A 24,772-nucleotide genomic window follows, 5' to 3' on the forward strand; every position below is an offset into this window, starting at 1 on the left:
CACACGTCTTAAAGAACATGAGAGGCGAACCAGATTGAAATACGGTACAGCCAGTCATAGCCGAACATCATTAAACTACTGGACACCGCATCAATTTCGAGCAAACCACAATGCTGGCTAAATATTACACTATATACCATCAATAGTCAGTTCCAATACGTTTTTAGACCTTGGGGAATCTAGCTGCGATCCTGACGAGACTTTGCGTCCATAAGAAATTCCTTTAAGACACGACTTCTACCCGAACCCCACAGATCTGTTGTTTCATATTGTTAAGAAAATGTTTTTAACTCTTTCGCTACCACGTGTCACACATATGTGACGCATTAGTTACTTTCCATAGTCCAGTGTCACATGTGTGACACATCTTATTTATTTTCATTGCAGATGATATATCGATATTCTTCTGTATATTATAGACAATGACAAATTATTACTGGTCCAGCATTGTCGGACATTGTGTCATGCACGTATACGACGAATTCTCAAAGCCGTTTGGAATGTTTACTTGACATTTTTGATTTTTATATATATAAAAATACACGTTATGTTATGTAAAATAATATTAAGTTGAAAATGTGTAACTTGGGTTGAAAACAGCGATTTTTTTTCTTAAACTGTGGTAGCAAAGGGGTTAAAGATAGGAAGGATGGGAACATTGTTGTATAAGCAGTAAAGTTTGATTAGATTTTCTTATTCCCTTTTTATTACAGTTCTCCACATCGTTTTCATACATCTTTTCTGTCTTATCTACATTACACAATTGTGTTCTTAAGAGCTATACTTGCCAACATGAAACTTTACTTGAAACGACAATTTATGCTTTCTTATCATAAATTTTCCACAAATTCTTTACGATCCCCGTTTCAAAAATTGTAAATCTCTAAATGAAAGTAATAACATGTCAGAAGGATATAGTCGCTAAAGAATACAGTTAAAGAGCGCTAATATTGTCGAAATACGTTATGGTTTAATTTTTGTGCATTCTATTAATGTCATCATATAATAAATCTCAAATAAATGAGGACAATATTGTTACTTTACTGTTCATGTTGGCTGTCATCCAGCTGTTTCGTGCTTCATGTAATTTTCAGACAGTTTATGCACATATATTTCATTGCGTCATACGAGTCACGTTTTATTGTTAATTGTCCTCGCGTTATCTTTTCACTGATATCCTATAAATTTCAAATTTAATTAAGTAATTTTATTTTACAGTAAATACCCCATTTCGTTTCATCACTTGATTTTCCGCTTTATCATTATTCGATATATCATATGTAGCTTTATTTCTGAAAACGTTACGCATACTATTTCAGTATCTATAGACAATGGCATACAGTCTATACAGGAGCACGCGCAACTTGTTTATCAACCTGTAAAATAGAAAAGAGTTGCGTATTTTCTAAAGAGCAGTTAGTGATAATGGTATTGTTCATTTTAAATCGCTGTCAAACGTTGATAACGTCAATACGAATGATGATGAATCATCGAGGATAATGACTTTGTTTGAATAAGAATGATGAAATTGCTGTCGCTGAAGCTTTACGTGACAGTTAAGCTTGATTATAAGCTTAAAGCGAAAAGTATTCAAACGGCTGAAATTAAATTTATAAATTTAACTAATTGTATTCATTTATTTGTAAGATTTGTTTTGTCTCTTTGTGGTTTCATTGTATACTTATAATTCTCGTCAAATATATTTCTATTTATATTAAAACGCTATAAATATATTACATCCTTTGTATGACGCTGTTCGCTAAACGTAATATTCACCAATCGTAATTGCTCGGTCATTTAACGGCTTGAGGTTGCTGCTTATTTAACAGCAGAGCATAAGCTGAACCAAGCTCAGTTACCCACGATGCTATTTGTCGCATACCTAACGTATCGACGTCCATAATATCACATCGGCACTACATTAGCAATATACCGGCACACTCTACGAAGATAATAGGAGTGCAGAATCAGAATTTGGTATTGAAGAAACGAGTGTACTTTTGTATATATTTACGAAAATGAAGATGATCATAAAAGCAAATTATTTGGTGAAATAAAGGAGATATTGAATATACATAAAAATCTGCAATGGAGTGCGATCGAATATGAATTTCACACGTCATATATACAGTCAATCATATCACGATGAACAAAAGTTTTATCGATATCATTATATAAAAATAAATATTGACGGATAAACTCCATTAATTTTTTCATTATTTATCACGCGGCAGACAAACAGTTATCGATTATCTGTGAATAACCATCTCTTTGCCGTCGTACGAGTAGCATACAACCGACATGTGATCGTCACCTGACTGGCAAAATATTCATGACGAAAATTTCGCTTCTGTCGAGGGGACGCGGTATAAGACAAGGCGGAAATTGTGTCATAGTTTCAAACATAAGATTCAAGCCATCGAAATATGTCAGTAACGCGAAAGAGAATTTTTTAAACGGCTGATGTCCAGTTATACGTTAAATTGCAGTTCTTGCGCAAAAGAATCGAGAGAATCGAAGAAGATCACAGTTTTCGCAAGGGCACGTGTAAGATTTCAGTGAACAAAGCAAACAAGTGTGCAAAGTTCATTGAAGTTGTGAGTTTTTTCGCAAGAAACGCGAAATACGAAAGTTCCGTAATCAATTCGGATGTTGTTTCCAATTCATGTATACATACATACAATTATTTCATCTCCTTTTTTGTTGTACCTTTGTATTTGTACCTTTTGTAGAGAATTGTGCATCTTTGGTGCCGAAATAATGTTATAGGAACATTGAATATACACTGGGGATTAATATTAAAATAAAAATGTATTTATTTCATGGACGATTTCTCGTATATTCATCGATTGACACTTGCACGCGTCTCAGCACTTTCTCTACACTCGACAGCTTCCAGATGCTTCTAAACTACAGCCAATCGTCTTTTGTCCTAACAAAGGCCTGGACGCCCTCCGACGCTATGTATCCACATACTGACACTCACATACAAGTAACTCTAATACGCATTTAACCCAGTCCAGCACGGAAAATTATACATATCTCAACACCTTTACAACTCTGTATTTCATGATTCCTCGGAGCAATGAGAAATACAGAAACTTACATTTCCGAATTAATAAAATCTATTATGTATTTCAACTAAATTTAGAATGGTTTCTTTCGATATACGAAAGTAGGATGTAGATAGTATGATAGTATGATAGTAAAATCACAGGTGATGGCTACAATCCACAGCTATTCCTTGCGATGACTATCTATACATATTGCTGTTCGAAATAATTATTAGGCAGTGATTGTGACAAAATGCTGGCGCTGATAACGAAAGGGGGTAAAAGGGTGAACCCGAAAACCGGCCAATAATTATTACACGACTCTACGAAGCGGTTATTGTCCTAAATTGGGGGTCGCTTTGCGGATAATGGCTGTGCTCGAGAGGTCATGTGAGCCTGACATTCCAGCATGTCAACAGCAACTATGCATCATCGGATGTCTGGCGCACGTAAACGCCTGTTCCCTTCCTACCTTGTTTCTCGCTCCTTCCTTTTCTCCAGCTTCTCTCTCACCAACGGTTATGCTTTATCTTCCGCCATCTATCTATTTCCCTCGCTAGCTTTGCATCCCATTTTATTTTATCTTCGATCTTCTAGCTCCATTGCGGAAATCCTAAACCGAATCTCCTCTTTTCCTACCATTATCTTTCTTGCTTTCTCTCGTTCCTAACAACCAACTCCTTCCCCGTCACTCGTCCTTCTTTATCTCTCATTACCCTACCTCTCTACTTTCCTTTTTTCCTTCTGCTCCTTCTTTCCACGTTATCTGTGCAATTCTATTTTCTTTTAATATAAATAGTAAATCTTACGGATCCTGATAATGGCTCGTCGTCACATTTTATAGTACTTTGTATTCATCTCCGCTACTTTCTGATCCATTCACGATTTGACACCTTTTAAATACCAAAGAAAAAGTTTTAAGTGGATAATAAATTCGCGAAGAAAGAGGTTTGTTTTAAGTTGCGCAATTAGTTTTAAATTACCTAATAATAAATAAATAATAATATATATACTCTCTCTCTCTTTCGTTATGGATCGCAGATGTATATTTATTAACTTTTTGTAACTAAAATACAACGCGCAAATCTGTTGAATTCTTTTCGAACTAATTTTGTATGCAAATATTCTTCATACGTTATAAAGACAAGTATAATATTGTAGCTAAAGGATATTCTATAGTAAATGGTATCGAGGATTTCAATTTAGAATGTAACTCTATGTAGTTACTTATGTTGGAAAAATTATGTGACCTGGTAAAAAAATATGAGACCCATAAATATTTCAAGAATCTGTCTGCCTGCACGTTTATAATTTTACACCTCTAAATCGTTTTCTGTGGAGAAAACAGAAAAATATTAAAGAACGCGTTAGAATCGCATGTTGATAAACAGGCTATATTGTTCTACAATAAATGTAATTAAATTAATTACAACTAAATTTTATCATTTGTTCATTCTATTAAAAAATGGTAAGTATTGCCTTTAACGATTAGTCGTACACTAATTTATACATTTTACTAACTACGCCGTTACAAATCGGCTAAAGTGTTCCGATATTTATGCGTATATGCGTGACTTTCTGCAGATCTTCTGCAATCTTGTAAGAAAATGTTTTGGCACTTATCTTTTCCATTTTAATGATAGCTGATATCAATAGTCATGAAATAATATCAAGATTATGAACATAGACTTCAGGTCACAAAACTTTAATTTTACAAAATTTTAACGAAATTCAATACAAAAGTTTAATATCAGATTGTTTAATATTGTATTCATATCAACGATGTACATAAATGTTATGAATGTTATTAACCAGAAAAGTCACTGTCGTTTCTATGAATATAACATCACTTAATCCAAGAAATTTTAGGATCCGTGCACAGTATACAGTTTAGTCACGTGCTGACACGTAAGGAAATCACGTCATGAATGAAAATGCATTAGTATTCAGCGACAACGTAATATCTGTCTAAAGTAAATATCTATACAGACGAGTCTCACAATCCTGTATTTTAAATAAATCGAGTAAACAACAACTAATCTGAACAGCAATGACATGCAACAGAATTTAGTAATCCTTTTCAACACGATGTTTATGAAATTGGTTATTCTATTAAATTTAATATATAACAGATAATGTAAGAGCGAACGAAGATAGAGAATCGATTAAAGTTTTATTTTGTTTGGAAATGAAATAAGATTTATTTTAGTACTAGAATTTTATTGATTATTCACGTGGCTTATGGGGTTCCAAGGTTTCCGATTACCTTCCTTACAAACGACGTCAAACGATAACTCATAGCAACCTATGCTCACTTAAACTAACTTGAACTTAAATTTATTTTAGTAACGTTTCACATTTCTGTACCCTCGTAAAACGTATTCAAACGCTCGTACGACGGCAAATTTCATACACGCTTTTAGATTTTTGCTTACCGATTTCTTTATTCTTTCATTTTTTATTAGCAAAATATATAGTACTCCATCATAATCTCAACTGCTATTTTTAACATATTCATCAATGTGAAATATTAACGATTACTTGAAAATAGATATTATTGTAGACAGACAGATAGACGATATTACTCATCGTTCCTTTTCAATCAGGTGATCATTTACTTTTGCTTTCAGTACACATGTATCATACAAAATCACTTTTAATTTTCAACAGATGGTAAATTCATACATATAATCACGTGCAAATTTGATTAAAAACCAAATATCGATAATCTTATAGCATTTTAACATATGCAAAAGCTAGTTTCTTGATTATTATATATTTGCATACGTGGAAAAAATATTATCGCGAATATGTAGTTTACTTCGAATGGAAACTAATAGTGCGATCATTTTGGATGTATTTCATTTACTTTCACTACTTACGTTCCTGCAAAATATTAACATATACTATCGAATTCAAACATACAGTATGCATGCATGCATGCTCTATGTATCTTTGAACCAGATATGTACGTGCATAAGCAATTTAGAACAAAGTAGAACATATCAGATTTTTTCTTTGAAGCCAAATCGCAAGAGGAGTAACGAAAAGGTAATTGCTTTTTTATTTTTTATTAATTAAATAACGGAAATGAAATATATCCTCGAGTAATATTCGCAAATGTTACTATACAGAAATAAACTTTTAAACATTTCCTGCACACTCTTCCTTGGTTTTAATTTTATTGGGTTTGTAGATTCTTTGGAAATCGTGAAATAAGTAGTCTGCGTCTAAATATTATGCAATAGGTATGTAATTGTTTGGAACAGGATACATAAGATATCGTTACAACATATAATATAAACATGTAAATGTTTGTTTGTAAATTAAATTTTAAAGTACTGAAAATTCTAGAGTTTTCTAGTTCTATTATAGATTAAACGCTATTTGTAGGAGCTTCGTCTGATATCGTATGTAAAGATTGCATAAGAAAGATATTTAATTTTTTTAAATTTATCTTTAATCTAAGAGTGGTACTCTATTGAATGAAAAAATGTAAGTAAAACACTTCGTACACATTGCATAAAACAAACAAACATGTATAGCTCCATATATTTATATCGGCGGTTTTATAAATTATGCCAAAGACACGAATTAGCATGTCAGCAAACGGTAAATAGTTTCATTTTCTATCGATGCAACGTACAACCACTAATTTTACAATCCACTAAATGTGTACAGGATGTGCATGAAAGTTGGAGGGAACAGTATAGTAATCATCGAAACAAGCAAAGAAGGTCTTGATAAACTTGGATTAAAAACCATTAGTTTCTGAGTTACGAGAGTCGGTTTCTTGTCGGTAAGACACTATCTTTACAGCATGTGCGCAATATGTCCTTCGTTTGTTTAAACACATGCTTTGCCACATTTTCTCATAGAATCACACACACGTTGAAAGATCCCCGGCGTTTCTGTTATCTCTTGGCAACAATTTTCGATTCTTTGTATCTTTATACAGTATTATGCACTAAACGTCTCGTAACTCCGAAAGTGGCTTTTTAATGGTGTTTGGACGCTTGTTTATGAAGACATTTTTGCTTCATTCGACGATATTTTTATTACATTCTGCCAAAGTTCGGTTATTCTTAGTTTGTCAACTGCGGAGTTTGGTTTCAAAAATCAAGCAATGACGAGTATACGCGTCGGACGCAGGTCAATTTATTATAAATTTTACGAAAAAGATACAGTAAAACGAGGAAGGATTACATTTTTTTCAATAAAAATTAACAATTCACTGTTGAAGAAGGTATTGCTATTAAAAACTCAAAAATTGCCAAGAAATAATAAAGTAAACGACATGAAACAATTCGTAAAATAGCCGATATACGCGGGAAAGTTCACAAATAGGGAGATACACGAGGAAAAATAATCAACTCAATTTATAAAAAGCAATACATTATACAGAGCATAACAGGTAGATCAAAGAGAATAATCAAATGATCAAACTATCTTTTATAGAATACATAATAGGTTTATTGGAAGTATAAGGGGAATATACCAATAAATGTCATTTATATTACTTTTTACTAAAATTTTGGGCTTTTATAGTAAATGGTAATTTTTCACCTCGCACAACGAGTATACGCGTCAAACGCACCGAAATATAGTTTTGGATTGACGTGTGTACAGGTCGAACGCAGTTAACTGGTTAAGCGTCAACTGGTTAAGTGTCACTCTCGATACAATCATAAAGATAAGCTGGCGTATTGGCCGAAGAGTCACATGTGCAAATAAGATGATATTCTATATATGAAACCGGAATTTTTATATAGAAAATACACGTTTATTGTATGAAAATGATTAAAAATATTTTATTCGAAGTATTGCCCATCGCTAGCTATACATTTTTCCCACCTGTCTGGCAATTGGTGGATGCCACGCCAAAAAAACTGTATCTCTTTTGAGGCAAACCAGTCATCGAGCCATTTTCGTACATTTTCGTAAGAAGCGAAGTGCTGGTCAGAAAGTGCGTGTCCCATCGATGCAAATAAATAGTAATCGGATGGAGCCAAGTCTGGTGAGTAAGCCGCGTGCGGAAGTATTTCCCAACTGAACGCTTCGATCGTTTCCTTGACCGGTTTTGCTGTATGCGATGGTGCATTATCATGGAACAAAATTACTTTGTGTTACCTTTTTTGATATTCTGGTCGTTTCTCACGCAAAGCTCGATTCAAATCGATCATTTGTTGTCGGTAGCGCTCGGTATTAACGGTTTCGACAGGTTTTAACAGCTCATAATAGATCACACCCTTCTGATCTCACCAAACACAGAGCATCGTCTTCCGTCCATAGCGATTTGGTCTTGTAGTCAATGTCGGTGGTTCGCCTGGAGCTATCCATGATCTTTTACGCTTAGGATTCTCAAAATATATCCACTTTTCATCGCCAGTAACAATTCGGTGGAGAAATGACTTTCTTCTGTATCTGGCGAGCAGCATTTCGCAAGTGGTTTTTCGGTTTTCCCGCAGTCTTTCATTCGGTTCGTGTGGAACCCATTTTCCCACCTTCTGCATCTTTCCCATGGCTTTCAAACGTATGGAGACGGCTTCTCGTGTCACGTTTAATCGATCAGCGAGTTGTTGTTGCGTTTGAGCGTCATCCTCGTCCAATGATTGCAATTCGCTGTCTTGAAACTTTTTCGGTGGTCTTTCACGTCATTCGTTCCTCACGTCTAAATTGCCACTTCTGAATTTTTTAAACCACTCAAACCTGTGATTTACTAAGAGCATGCTCACCGTAAGCTTCGACAAGCATTCGATGCGATTCTGCGGCAGTTTTCTTCAAATGGTAACAGAAAATCAATGCTGTCCGCAAATCGTAGTTTCCAGGCACAAAATTCGACATGTTCAACGCTATTGCAAACTATGCTGTTGTATGAAACTTGTATCGTTGTAAGTCGAAAACGTTTGTGAGATGTCAACAAAGACTTTTGTCATCAATGACGCAGTTTAGTGATAACTACATTATCAGCTAGGACCATCTATAGGCAAATTGCGGTTTCATACTTACAGACCTGACCTATTCGTTTTGTCTGTATGTATTCCTTTTCGTACTATCATAGTAGTTATAGGTATAATCATCTACTTACACTACGGTACACTACAGATTGGTAGTTTTAGCTTTAAGGAAGCTATTTCTGTGCAGTAGATGAATTTGAATTATAAAACATGTCATTTGCCAGGCTACAATGTCAAATAATATCTTCATTCGTTCCACTTTGAACTCATTCGTATCCTTGCGGAAGTCGTACTATAGACACACTGGTAGGTATGTGTAACGTTCCGATAGATGTATGCAGCGTGCGCAGCAAGTGCAGGATCGAGCTAGCTGCATATCTCCAGCCTAGGAATTGGAGTGGATGGCGAACGTGGGTACAATAGTTCGCATTGTATTGGATCTCTCCGAGTGATAGGCACTGCCCCTCTGTGTTCCCCGGCGTCTATCTATTTCTGTCTGTCCCGTTCACTCTGTTTCACTCTTCCACGTGGTTCCCTGCCGTCTCCTTCCCACGCCTCGTTGCCTACTGTCGTATCTCATTTTACGAAGGCCTCGAGCGCGCGTTATTATGCGCGTTATGCCAGAGCCTCACTATTCTATCGCCATTGCGGCCAACTGCATCGCATCTGCCCGTTTTGTGCTCTTCCGGTTTCAGCTACGGCATCTGGCCCGCGCACTCTACGACCCACGAACTTTCCAAACCGTACAGACTCGTCGAACGAATCGATCCTTCCTATCCATTTCGATTATTATACGATGAAACTTCATCGTAAAACTTTCTTTGTTTCGTTCGTCGATAACTGCCTGTGAAAGAACTAAACATATTTCTCTGTCCGTACATCTCCCGATAGAGAGGTTTGCGATCACTATGAAATCTCCGATTCTCCAACAAATACTATTTTTCCTGCACAAGCGTGCAAACATTTTTGAAACACAATCGTGTTGATATTTCTGAAACAGTTGATAAATTCAAAGTAACGTTCTATTTTTAAAAACATTGAAATTATTATTACTTTGATCTTCTTGGTTTATTTCACTCATGAAATTATTTCTCAAACTATTCGTTACTCGAGAAAACGTGTTTCGGGGGAGACGTGTTCTGATAAGCACAAATTTTATCCAGGTGAAGATGGTTTCGAGATCTTTTTTTTTTTTTTTTATTTTGGTTATTTTACAATTTGTCTTTATGGACATTTGGTAAAGTGTTATATCTCATTGGTAAATAAAATAAAATAAATATAGCATGTGGGCGGCTACCCCCAGCGGGGTGCCAGCTTCGTTTTTTCTAAGTTATATCTTTTATGTTTCGAGATCTGAAGGTGATCTTCGTTTCTTCTTAAATTGAACTATATGTTTTTGTTTAGCCAGATATATGGCCCATTTCGAAGCAACTTTCGCAAGTTCATTCGTAAAACGTTCTTAAAATTGTCCCTCATCTCCTGTATTTCGTACGCAACGAAGGGATGACCTTGGGCATCGATACAGTGGTTTATTCATCTCTAAACGAGAATGCCAACCTCGCGAAAGTTGCTCAAATTATTTGCTGAGAAGCATCTCCAATGCAAGCTTTCGTATTCCCGCATAAGAAGAAGAAATAGAATTTCCTCGACCAAGATCACCTCGACAAGACTCGACATCTTTACACCTTTTCTCGTGAGACTTTATAAAAGAGAAAGTTTAAGAATCCACCACTCCTGACAACATTTGACGAGTACTATTTGCGAGAAAGAGATGTTTAGAAAAACGTTAATTGTGTATTTTTAATTAGTCCATTTCAATTCTTGTTTGTAGGTGAATATGATTTATGTAGACAAAGTCTGTATGTGTCTTAAAAATCTGCAAATTTAGAAAGGAAGAAAATATACGTAGTTGTAGGATTCGTTAGTAATCCTAGAGGCACATTGACGCATCGTAGTTTAAATTCAGGATAGCATGCTTCGCATTACAAAACACAGTTGGTGTATTTCAGTTTCTCGTAGTTTTCAGCCTCGGAAGGTATATAAAGTAGATAGTTCTGCTCCAGTAACGATGCTTCTCAATGTTTAACGAAATACTGTGTCATAATAGATATTTTGATTAGGAAAGAAAATTAAAATTAAGGTTTGAAACTGAATCGGCTGTATTAATTTGACTAATTGTAAGTAGTATTAGCTGGAAACTAGGTGGTATTCTATTTCATCTGTTGCTATTCACCATGTACAACTTAGCAATCTGTGTGCAGCGCGGGAGTGCTTAGTCAAGAAGTTTAATGCATTCCTACGACATATTATACTGTAGTGCATAGTATACGTAGCACGGTCCAATTTAATAAAAGATTTTAATAAGAGGTCAGCGATATCCGAAACCAGATACTGAATTATACGTAAGAAGAAGATGTGCTTGAATTCCTTTTCCAAGAATTGCTACAGTTGATATTCTTTTTCTTTGGATTAAATTATTAGTCCATTGGAAAAAATTTCAAAAGTGCTTCGTTTCTTTCTTAATTCTTAATAATGACTGGTAGAAAATACGTACTATTTTATAATATAAGACAGAAACGTATGATGAGAAACATAAGTTAGATAATTGTGAATATTATGAATATTAGATACCGTGTAATTATGATCCTTGACTTCTAATTCCACCTGTGATAATGTAAGGGCGGTTCAAGGAAGGATTTGTTCGATGACGTTTATCCTGGCTCCGTATCTGCCAGAAAAATCTTCAGACGTATCTCTTGGCATTTATTGCTCCCCCTTCTCAGGCAGATGTCTGTTGTCGCGTGCCTTGTTGCTATAATAATAGCCGTAACGCTATGCACACGAGTCAAAGACCAATTGGTAGAAACCAAACCTATAGGTTCTGGTGGTCTCGAGTAAACGGTTTGTTTCGACAATTGAACGACTATTGTAAACCTAGATGAACTTCACGAGCACACATAACACACACATATACGAGATATGTAGGTACAAATATACATATACAGGGTGTCCCATGTAACACTTTCCGCGATTTTTCAAACACTTCCGGTGATCTAACGAAAAAGTGCTTTGAACAAAAGTTGATCGATAATTAGTTGGCTATAAATTGCAATAGAAAGGTTTCCAAAAATTGTTTTCCCCTAAATAGTTCATCTTCTTTTTTTTTCAGTAGCATTACATATTTTTGATTTTATAGTGTGGTAGCTCGTCTCGAGACGAGTTCGATTACTTGGTGAACTGTGGGAAAATTTAAACGTGTAACAATCTTATTTAAAATATATCGAAATAGCTCATACATGTACGCGCAAACGAAGAGCAGCCGTTTTCCGAGTCAGCCGAGACCAATAAAATAGACAGAACGAATGACAAAGAGCAAGAGAACAAAGCTATCACCACCGTCACTCGAAGCTGAGTCATCTAAACATTCGAAAACGATGAGTCGTGCAACTAGCAGAAATTGGAATCTTTATATTTAAAAAAAAGGATGAATTTTATTACAACACGATACTGTTATTATGACAAATGGAAGAGCTCATTTACCAATGGAAAAATTAGTGATTCCGTTGAGTAAATTACAACTTAAATACTCTTCATCAGTCTTAGGAATAACGAGATGAAATTCCTCGGCTGATCTGCTGTGACCGTTATTATTTAACATAAAGTAGACCGATGGAGTCTGCGGTTGAATCCATCCATTAATCAAAAAGATTTCAGCGCTGTGTCGCATTTCTCCTTATTAGAAAAAAGTAAACGGGGTGTAATTTAATTTCTTGTCAACCAATCATTCATCGGCTCCCAGCAATGGCTTTAGTTTCGTGCTCCTTCGTACTCGTTACTTATTTTACCAATTCGAGTTGAATTCGGGAAAATTCAATTAGAACTTGTCACGAATTCGTTAATATCGATTTCACGGACTTGAAAGGTTCGATGTTAACGGAGCTTTACCGTACTAACTTTCTGATTTAAACATAAATTTCATTTTCTATTAAAGCGTTTACTATTACGTATTTTATACAAACTACGATAGCATGCGTTAAATTAACGTTGCACGACCGATACTGGTTTTTAGTCTTTCTATGTGAAATCATGTCAACAGAAATACCGAATCTTTTATTTGACTCGTACCATGGTGAGAGTCTTTTTTTTTATTTTATTTTGGTTTTTTACAATTTGTCCTGAAGGACATTTGGTAAAGTGTTATATCTCATTGGTAAATAAAATAAAATAAATATAGCATGTGGGTGGCTACCCCCAGCGGGGTGCCAGCTTCGTTTTTTCTAAGTTATATCTTTTATGAGGTCTATTGGGTGTTTCCTTTTTAGTCTTCTTGCGATGTTTGTTGTGTTGCACGTTTCAGCTGCCAGCTGGTTCAGGTGTGTTTCCATTCTTACTCTGTATCTTGTTGCGAGTCTGGTAATCTCCTCCTTGACCGTTGGTATTCCCACGTCTTTCCGTTTTTTTTTTTTTTTAATTTTATTCTGGTTATTTTACAATTTGTCCTTATGGACATTTGGTAAAGTGTTATATCTTGTTGGTGAAGAAAAAAAAAATAAAAATAAAAAATAAATATAGCATGTGGGCGGCTACCCCCAGCGGGGTGCCAGCTTCGTTTTTTTCTAAGTTATATCTTTTATGATGTCTTTCCGTATGTCCTCGTTTCTAACGTATCACGGGGCGTTTACTAGTGTTCTAAGGATTTTGGCTTGAATAGTTTCGATTTTGTTTATATGGCTCATTGCTGCTGTTCCCCATAGTGGAATTCCGTATGTCCAGATTGGTTTGATGATTATTTTGTATATTTTTAGTTTGTTTTCTGTGCTTAGTTTGGATTTTCGGCTTGTTAACCAGTGCATTTGTCTCCTTGCTGTCTGTATTTTGTCTATTATTGATTTGATATGCTGTTTCCATGTGAAATGTGTATCTATGTGAAGTCCAAGGTATTTGACTTGCCTTGTTTGTGTTATTTGCGTGCCGTTGGTGAGAGTTGAACAAGAATTTAAGTGGCTCGTACGACTTATACGGCGGCTTTAGATGGATTCTTCCGCCTACCTATTAATTGTAAAGGAAAGTTAATTAGTAACGATGAAAAATATATGATCCCTTTGTAGAAAGAAAAATCTTCCAAGGTATGAGAACTTTTATCATAGTTCATTGGTTGCACATTAAATGTAATTTTCTCATTAATTACTTTTTTAATCTAGGAGGAGTTAGTACAGAGAGGAGATGGAGAAAAGTTTGTCAATACTTTCTTAATTCTCTCACGAAGCTTTACTAAAGATGTTTACAATTTATTGTAAATTCATGACTCTATTATTCGAAAAGATGTTCTTAGATAATACGATATTTGAGATTGGAAAAAAGAAAAAATGCCAGACAAATGTTGTCAGTTAAATAAATGCAACTAATGAAACTTTGATATAAATAGATTCTGGCTGCAAGAGAATTCGCAAATATGTAACGCTATATCGTTTTATAGGCAGTTTTTTACGTTTAGAGTATAAAATTTGGCTTCAAATTAGATGTATCATTATTAATTTGAATATGCAATTCGACAATAAATTGACGTAAAATTTCTGTTAAAAAAACACGTACATCGTGTCAGTATAATTAAAAAGAACATATTTTTTCAGAATATTTGTTTTATGATACCATAAATGTAATTGAAACAGGTGGATCAATTAATTCTTGCTCTATATCTCTTTCATGACTTTTAAAATATGGTAGTTTATCTGATTTTTGTTCTCGTAAAGCTAGTACATGCTTTGAATATATTAAAACAGTTTAATTAAAATTATTAAAACAGTAAGAATTTATAAAAATTAATGACAGAAAATTGTCCTTACTTTGTCGTAATAACTTTCTTTGCATGATATTTTTTATGAAGTAATCGAAGAAACTATTTCTAGGTACTTTTATAGAAAAATAAAGATTTGGAACGATAATGATCACGAATAGTATATATTTTACAAATTTTCTACTCTTCTAAATATACCTTCTTACAAACGCTGCAGGTTTTATTACAATATCTGTTTTCGAACTTACGTATTTTTACGTCTACGATAAATTCGAAATTAAGAATAAAATAAAAGCTAAAATTTGAATTTTAAAGGCAGTTATTATACTAGAAAATAATGAGAGCTACAAAATGTGTAATTATTGGATATGTTCGTTGTAGAAATATATTAATATCGATAAGTGTAGTTTTTACTGGTGGCCTCGTGCGAACTATCAGTTCACTTGGGAATTAGAAAGCATGACCGACATAACTCCATGATAGTGAAATTCTATCGGTAGAAGGTATCGTGAAAAATGGAATTATCCGGAAACCATGCTAGCTGGCAAATGGAAAGGGAGTTAAGCGGCCTTCGTCCAGCAAATAATTGATGCACGTCAATTAGATTTGTCAGGGTGATCGTTGCAATGAAATTAACAGGAACACCAGCCATAGACACGTACATGTACAATGTACATACTGGTGATAGATATATACATGCAGACTGTTTTACGTACAAGGTGTATTTCGAATCAGTTGATACTGAATTCGATATGTTTGTTGGACAAGCTTCTAATAAGCTTTTAGGATATACGATATACTTATTTCAATACCCCTCCCATTTTTTCCATATATTTTCAATATATTGAAAAGGGCTATTTAAATAAGCAAACTGTCGGAAAAAAGTGTCGCAAATAATTCCAAGTACTTTTAATTCTATCTTCAAACCACCAAAACCTAACGTTAATCATAAACTACATGAAATTATTAGAGATTAATAGAAATTAAACTAGAAATAAATCTAACCCTGAACCAAACATCGCGATGAATTATTTTTTTCTTTGTTATTTGACTATTTTATTAACAAACGTCAAATTAAATTCCTCTTTTTACTTGTTACTACGTACCTTCTACTTAATTTACGTCCATATAGTTATTTTTAGGCTTGTTTTAGGTTTAGTATTAATAATATGGAAATTGAATTAAATAGTCCTTATCTATACTTCTATACTAACTTGTAAAATCTTACTATTAGAGGTAAGTGTATAAAATTTCATCAAACGAGTCATATGTTGCAATTGTGGGAATATTTATGGGAAAAGATTGTAAATATTATACGATAACAGTAAATGTAAAATATAGATATAATAATATAATGAATAAAATACAAATATAGATTATACATTTTTGTTATTGCAATCATAGTTGTCCATTTCTTAAAAAACAATTTCACTTTTTCGTTTTATAAACCAACAAATAATAGTGATCTTTATTTTACGAGTTCGTATTCAGTGCAGAAATTTTACATATTTCTCTGTTTCGGGAATGTTTCGCATTCATTCGTGCTTCCATACTCTTACATACAATTAGTAATTAAAATCTGTATCGTGTTTCGTACTATGTATATATTTAACATTGAAAATTGAAACGGCTAGATATATGTTTGTTTTCCTATTAATAATAAAGTTTCGAAATTTGTTGACACGACATAGTATCCATCTCAACTACAAATAAATAAATTAGGATAGTAGTATTGTAGAACCGAATACGTGATAATAGAAAAATAAATATGCGTTTATTGCAAAGCTGTATAGGGTTGATGATAAAATGGAACGAAGACATTGAAATTCATACGTTTAGCGAGAAAACTCCTGAAAATTGTTGAGATATTTAAATAGGTCAACGAAAATTTATGGAACACCCTGTGTAGACGTACACACATAGCCATGTAGATGGGTGGTCTCGCCGTAGAGTCGGTGGCGTGAAATTTAAATTTTTCCAATACCGGATACCACTAATTCCGTTGATCCGGTAAAACTGCTAGAAATTCCTATCGCACTTTCTCGTTAACGAAGATAACGCGATCGTTCTGACTGCTCCGCTAAGAGAACGGCCAATTATCGGTCTACTTATCGATGATAGCCTTCACATCGCGTTAATCCTCTTCTTCTTTTTAGTTCTCAATCCCTTTCATTCATCAAAGAATCGAAAGACTTTGTTCTGTTACTGTTCGTTGAAAGTATAGTGCAAAGAAACTAAAAGTACTTTTGTGAGGTTGAACTCGCGTGAAATATCATTGAAGCAGATTATTTTTTTACTTCACTTTAAAGCGCAAAGATTCGTTAATCCATGACTACAGGAATCTGAATAATCAAGAGTTACGTTACAAAATATCATACATATACATGCCATTAGAACAATTTTATCGGTTAAACAGTCTCTGATTTAGCAGTAGGAATTAGTGCAGTAATTTTAATTTAAAACTCTGTCAGTTTCTGTACAATAATATCAATGTTTCACTTTATTTCGGTTTGTATTTCTGTAATTTGGAAGCAATGCTTCAATACCCAAATTAGGATAAGAGTGGCGAATAGCGTGTTACGGATAGGAAATATCTTTCTCCACTTCCGTTCTTGAAACTTCTCCAGAAAACACTGAGGAAACAGAAGAGTCTCTTAGTTTAAGCGAACCTTACCTAAAGCGATGTAGGAGACGCAGCTGCTATTCAGTCGACCGGACAGTGCCGTTCGGCAGAAATTTTGAGGGAATTCGCTTTCTTCCATATGTAAAGTGCTAAAAAATAAACTCCTGATCTAGGCTGTCATAAAATGTGTAGGCAACAGAGAAATCGTGACACAACGTCACGAGAAGTGACTGTGTGAAATGGTATAGTGAGATCGAGTTTAGTCAATAATTAACTTTACGGGATTGTTGAGAATTGTGGATCTTTGGTACCGAAATAATGTTTTAGGAACACTGAATATACACTGAGGATTAATATTAAAATAATAATATATTTATTTCATGGACGATTTCTCATATATTCATCGATTCACACTTGCACGCGTCTCAGCACTTTCTCTACACTCGGCTGTTAACCGACTCTTCCGGATGCTTCTAAACTACAGCCAATCGTCTTTTGTCCTAACAAAGGCCTGGACGCCCTCCGACGCTTACACACATGTATCCACACACTGATACTTGCATACAAGTAACTCTAATACGCATTTAACCCAGTCCAGCACGGAAAATTATACATATCTCAACAGGGATAATCCGCGGTCGGCTTCGATTCTGTTCGGCATTGCTTCCACACTGGTCTTAGTCCCCGGCCCATTGACAGAGCGTCAAAACCGAGCAATCAAACTATAAGCCAACACATGGCTACACTCGTTTATTCGCGACAAACACATCTCTAACAACCTTTTCATTACAATATATTGCTTTATATAAATTCGAGTTGAATTATTTAAACGCTAACACTCAAATCTATTATGCTCGTTCCGCGTCTCAGCATCCAAAAGAAATCTTCCCAACCAAGTGGCTGCTCGATTTTGTATCGGCTTCATTCATGGAAACCAAACTCCTCCCGCGGCTCTCTGATTTCGCGTCAGCTTCGTTTCTTTCTGCTTCAAACTCCTGACAGCTTGCCGACTTCGCTTCGGGTCCGTTCATGAAGTTTTAACCTCCTGCGGCTTTCTGACCTAGCGCCAGGTTCGCCCGCATCAGTATCTATCCTAGAGGTTATCTGACTTCGTATCAGGTTCGTCCTCGTAAACAATAATCCCCGCTGTCCTTTCACGCTGCTCGAACGCTGCTCTCGTCACAAACGCATGCTTGTAACGACATTATTAAAGTGCACACGTATGTCTGATGTATCCGGATTGGTAAAATATGGTCTACAAAGGTCTGCAAAGGTGTGTTCTATTATTTGGATCATTTCACTGGCACTGTTTACAAATAACAAGTTAGATAGAAACCACCCTTGGCAATTATCGTCGGCAAACATAACGTTAATACGATCAAGTCGTATTCGAAGTTTAGTGTCTTTTACGTAAGTGACTAATTTCAAGATTGATTCTTTCGAAACGGAAGTCTCGGACGAAAAAATTGTATTGCAACCTTTATCTTACTTTTTCGCATAGAATTAGCTCAAGTGCCTAATTCAAAATATGGTCTACGATTTATTCACGGATTATGTTGGACATGTATATTTTATATATTCAAATAGGCGAATAAATAAAACACTTTTACAAAGTATATTTATAGATAGTTGAATGTGTAATTAGAGTAATTAGAAAAATTGATTCACAATTTAGCTGTCACATTAACCAATTCTCTTCGTATAATTTTTCCCGATGGTGTTTTGGGTATATGCTCGACAAATTTTACACCGCCTCTCAGCCATTTTTGTGGTGACAGATTTTCTGCAAGGTTCATAACAAAAAAAAAAAAAAAGATTAATTTCGATAAATGAAAGAAACTACGACTAATATATACATAATTAATTTGAAATTTCAGCAGTTTGTCAGATATTTATAAAACATATGTACACTCAATTTCTCTCCTTTGTATTTTATCTGTTTTACATTATTCTATTCAAAGCTCATAGTAGCTATTTCACAAAAAGGAAAAGAACAATCTGCAAAGGTGTGTTCTATTATTTGGATCATTTCACTGTCACTGTTTACAAATAACAAGTTAGATAAAAACCACCCTTGGCAATTATCGTCGGCAAACATAACGTTAATACGATCAAGTCGTATTCGAAGTTTAGTGTCTTTTACATAAGTGACTAATTTCAAAATTGATTCTTTCGAAACGGAAGTCTCGGACGAAAAAATTGTATTGCAACCTTTATCTTACTTTTTCGCATAGAATTAGCTCAAGTGCCTAATTCAAATTGTTATCTATTAACTTATTTCATTTTATTATTTGTTAGTTAATTCATTTAATTGTTCACATATAAGCATGACGATAAAACTTTAATGTAAATATGTGAATACCTTATGAAATTTGAAAATTTCATTATACAAAAATTATTACGTCCAGAATAATTGTTTCCGGTTAATTAATTGTCCGATTTTTGATCGTTATATTTTTGAAGTAATATTATTACGTATGGATCGTAATACAACGTTTTGAAAATGCTATCGAGATTCTATTGACAAAACTATTTATCTCGTTAAAATTTCTTTTAACGAGAAGCGGTTCTCTTAAATTGCACGTAAAACCGCAAAACCGATAAAATTGACGGTTGTTGTTTACGGGATGTCCTTTGTGCGTTTGATGATAACGACGAGTCTGTACATAAACAATAAGAAGAAAAACAATCTTACTATTAGCGAAATCCACGATTTCTTTCGCCGATATAGTTTTATCAGGTAGCCTGACTACCAGAGCCATTGGTATCTCTCCGCTGAGTTTGTCCGGTTTACCCACGACTGCTACATCCTTAACACTTGGATGCGACAATATTACTGCTTCGATCTCAGATGGTGAAACTTGAAAACCTTTATATTTAATAACTTCTTTTATACGTCCTGTAATGTATAGCGATCCTTCTTCGTTAAAATATCCTAGATCGCCAGTGTGTAGCCAATTCTCCTTATCGATCGTTTCTGCAGTGGTTTTAGGGTTTTTAAAATATCCCAACATTACTTGATCACCTGCGAGACAAATTTCCCCAATTTGTCTTGCAACCAGCGTCTCGCCCGTTTCTACATTTACCACTTTGCACTTAAAACCAGGCAATACTGGACCTATGGAGTTATCATTGCTCGTCCTATCGCTCATGTTTGATACTATTGATAATTCCGTCATACCATAACCATTTCGAATAGCTTTCAGTTTTGTACGTCGCTTCACTTCGTCTGCTACCTGAAAGAGATACGTATCGAATATATTTTCCTCTATGAAGGGTGCTTTTATCGAAACATGTTGACACATTTGTCGTTAACTATCACGTTAGATTAAATTAATATATTGTCGCGAGGAATCCAATATCCTTTCAAATTTTGTTAGTAACCGATATCTCATCCACCTCACGACCGACTTTCATGATTTTTTTAATATTCTGTGAAAATTAACGCTTCAAGCCACTTTTTCCTACACGTGTAACCGCTGCTCGTTCTTAGTTCTCGAGATATTAGCAAAAAGCTGTCGGCAAGAGACATGCATATATAGCGAATTCTGCCTATAATTGCGCGTCCGTGGCGACGCATGTGTTTAGGTTGATTGCTGAAACCAACCCTAATTCTTAGATTTTTTGTATATAATTTATACGCAGATAAGAATTTGATGTTTGGCGCCGTTTAAATCCGACCGGTAACCAAAACTGCCGAATATTCTGCCACGGACGAACAACTGACACAGACGGAATTCAATGGGTCGGTAGATTTTCGCGAATAACTCGGGAACAAGGCGAGACGGCAGTTACGCGTGGAGGAAAAATTTTTAATTTCTACAACGTATCTAAAAATCGTTGAAATCAGCGATGAGGTAACACATTGATTGTTTCGCTAATTATAAATAGGAATGTCGATCTATATCGTTAATGTTTTTGGTTAATTCTGCACATCGAGAGAAGAAAGATGTACAAAGGGGAATTTACTTTTGTACTTTAATATCGAGCGTATTTTGCATGTTCTCAATTTTAATAAGTTTGGACGAAAAACTTACATCCAGCGGAAGCGGTGCCGCACCGCAAAGGATCTCTCTCACGCTGCTGAAATCGCAATTTGGCACCATTGGATGTTTCGCAAGACCTACCAAAACTGGAGGGACCAATGGTATATGCGTAATTCTATATTTTTCTACGGAACTGAGTAACGTTTCTAACTTGAAATTTGACATTGTATACACAGCTGCACCGCAACTTATTGCCATAGCCATCATTCCGAACGCGTAACCGTGAAATAATGGCAAGAAAGCTAGTATTCGGTCTCCACGTCGAACATTCATTGACCCTGGGACACTTCGGTTAAGAAGAAAATTGAATCGAATATTTATAATTTCAAATAGAATGATAAAAGTTAAGAAGCATAACAGTAGAAAAAATATTATATAGTTGATTTGAATAAAGAATGGTTTGTTAATCATATAAAACAAATAATATATATTTAAATTTAGCATAAATAAAAAATAAATCACAAAATATATGTGCGATTCGAGATCAACCGGATACATTGTGTATATTAATTTAATATCTTTACCTTATAGTTTGGATGAAAAGTAACAAATTTCGATGAGACAACGTTACTCCTTTTGGTAAGCCTGTTGTACCGCTAGAACATAAAATAGCTGCCATTCTTTTCCTGTTATTATCTATCTGCACTGGTGAAAACGTATAGGGATCCGTGATACTTTGATATTCTTCCAAAAGCTTGTCTAAGGTTATTATATTTTCATCAAGAGGCTTATCATCCAATTCGATTAATTTCATATTCCAGCTTACAGTAGATGCAATTTTCGCCAAAATGTTTTCAGTGCGTCGCGATACAAACAACACCCGTGGCTGATAAATTTCCAGCATGTGCATAAATTCTCCTAAATTAATTATTAATTGCATTAGATAAGATTAAATAACGCATATGCTGCATCGCGTAACTTAACTACTCCGAGTAACAAAATGACAGTCTTACCAGAGATCTAGAAATATTCGAAAAAACTTACAAAAGCCTTTTCCGATATCCGTCTCCGCAAGGAGAGGCTAAAATAACATATTTTTCGTAGAATGTTTACTCTCGGAAGATATTCGGAGTAGTTAAATACGATTAAAAATCAGTATTGTTTATATTTTGGAAAGATGGCAGAGTAACGAATATTGAGAATGTAAGTAATTATTAATGTCCGTATATTCTATTAACAATTATTGTTTATATTACATTATAAAAATTAGTGTTAAAGTTAGTAGAGTTTCTAGAATTTTATCGTTAATTCTGCAAATGTAACGTAGATAAATTTAATCATTGATTAAAATATCTGATTTATGATCTCTGTTTCTAGTAATTGTAAAATTCTATAATAAACTCCAGGTAGATAATAAAGTCGAGGCTCGATTTCATTAACTTACCAGGTATGTAAATATGAAACCGGAATTTTTATATAGAAAATACACGTTTATTGTGATTAAAATGATTAAAAATATTTTATTCGAAATATTGCCCATCGCTAGCTATACATTTTTCCCACCTGTCTGGCAATTGGTGGATGCCACGCCAAAAAAACTGTCTCTCTTTCGAGGCAAACCAGTCATCGAGCCATTTTCGTACATTTTCGTAAGAAGCGAAGTGCTGGTCAGAAAGTGCGTGTCCCATCGATGCAAATAAATAGTAATCGGACGGAGCCAAGTCTGGTGAGTAAGCCGCGTGCGGAAGTATTTCCCAACTGAACGCTTCGATCGTTTCCTTGACCGGTTTTGCTGTATGCGATGGTGCATTATCATGGAGCAAAATTACTTTGTGTTGCCTTTTTTGATATTCTGGTCGTTTCTCACGCAAAGCTCGATTCAAATCGATCATTTGTTGTCGGTAGCGCTCGGTATTAACGGTTTCGCCTGGTTTTAACAGCTCATAATAGATCACACCCTTCTGATCCCACCAAACACAGAGCATCGTCTTCCGTCCATAGCGATTTGGTCTTGTAGTCGATGTCGGTGGTTCGCCTGGAGCCACCCATGATCTTTTACGCTTAGGATTCTCAAAATATATCCACTTTTCATCGCCAGTCACAATTCGGTGGAGAAATGACTTTCTTCTGTATCTGGCGAGCAGCATTTCGCAAGTGGTTTCTCGGTTTTCCCGCTGTCTTTCATTCGGTTCACGTGGAACCCATTTTCCCACCTTCTGCATCTTTCCCATGGCTTTCAAACGTATGGAGGCGGCTTCTCGTGTCACGTTTAATCGATCAGCGAGTTGTTGTTGCGTTTGAGCGTCATCCTCATCCAACGATGCTTGGAATTCGCTGTCTTGAAACTTTTTCGGTGGTCTTCCACGTCCTTCGTTCCTCACGTCAAAATTGCCACTTCTGAATTTTTTAAACCACTCAAAGCACTGTGATTTACCTAGAGCATGCTCACCGTAAGCTTCGACAAGCATTCGATGCGATTCTGCGGCAGTTTTCTTCAAATGGTAACAGAAAATCAATGCTGTCTGCAAATCGTAGTTTCCAGGCACAAAATTCGACATGTTCAACGCTATTACAAACTATGCTGTTGTGTGAAACTTGTATCGTTGTAAGTCGAAAATGTTTGTGAGATGTCAACAAAGACTTTTGGCATCAATGTCGCAGTTTGGTGATAACTACATTATCAGCTAGGGCCATCTATAGGCAAATTCCGGTTTCATACTTACAGGCCTGATATAATCAGTGGAGTTATCAGAAACACACAACTTTCCCAAAAAGAAGAGCAATTTTTTCTCTCTACTTTTTACGTTCTGCCTTCGTTAAACTTTTATAACATTAAACACGCATTAAAAATGTTTTTAATTAAATTAATTTCTCTGTTATTATAAAATAATTCGTAAAGCCTGCTTGGAAATTATCTTACTTTCTGTATATGCTGGATTCAACGGTGCAAATGTAGCTCCAATAAATAACGTGCTACATATCGATACCATGTAACGTGGATGGTTTTCAGCTGCAACGGAGATTCTGTCTTCCACGTTGATTCCATAATTTCTCAAAGCAACGGATAATATCGTGCTTTTTTCAAGAATATCTTTGCACGTGTAGTGTTTACCAGTTTGAATATCTACCTGATATAGTAACATTCAAGTATTACAATATAAAACATACTAATCAAAATGAATAATTGGTATTGTCGTTTCTTGCTCTGTTTATATCAAAAAGTCTATCTTGCTTAAATTGAGACTGTTGATTATTCCGACAATGTACATGCTAATAAAGCCATCTGTAATCGCACTATGCGGGTCGCTTATCTAGAACGAAACGTACCGGGTCGTTAATTGTTCGTTGCAACGTCAGTG

At 35.1% G+C, this 24,772-nt stretch overlaps 1 protein-coding gene across 6 annotated transcripts in view; it reads right to left on the minus strand.

The window, feature by feature from the left end:
• The window catches only part of LOC132915180 (uncharacterized), a 204,860-nt gene that overhangs the window by 100,654 nt on the left and 79,434 nt on the right, over positions 1-24,772 (minus strand). For 5 of the 6 annotated variants that reach the window (XM_060974904.1, XM_060974902.1, XM_060974901.1 and 2 more), the window contains 5 exons: positions 24,334-24,541; positions 21,998-22,331; positions 21,465-21,759; positions 20,123-20,663; positions 19,026-19,210 (listed from right to left, as the gene is read on the minus strand). In XM_060974904.1, the coding sequence (XP_060830887.1) occupies positions 19,092-19,210; positions 20,123-20,663; positions 21,465-21,759; positions 21,998-22,331; positions 24,334-24,541 (1,497 nt within the window). In that variant the 3' untranslated portion in view covers positions 19,026-19,091. Of the gene's footprint in view, positions 1-19,025; positions 19,211-20,122; positions 20,664-21,464; positions 21,760-21,997; positions 22,332-24,333; positions 24,542-24,772 lie in introns of those variants that run through there. The other variant, XM_060974903.1, reaches the window with a different exon arrangement.

The sequence above is a fragment of the Bombus pascuorum genome, chromosome 16, assembly GCF_905332965.1.
Source record: "Bombus pascuorum chromosome 16, iyBomPasc1.1, whole genome shotgun sequence".
Classification (NCBI taxonomy): domain Eukaryota; kingdom Metazoa; phylum Arthropoda; class Insecta; order Hymenoptera; family Apidae; genus Bombus; species Bombus pascuorum.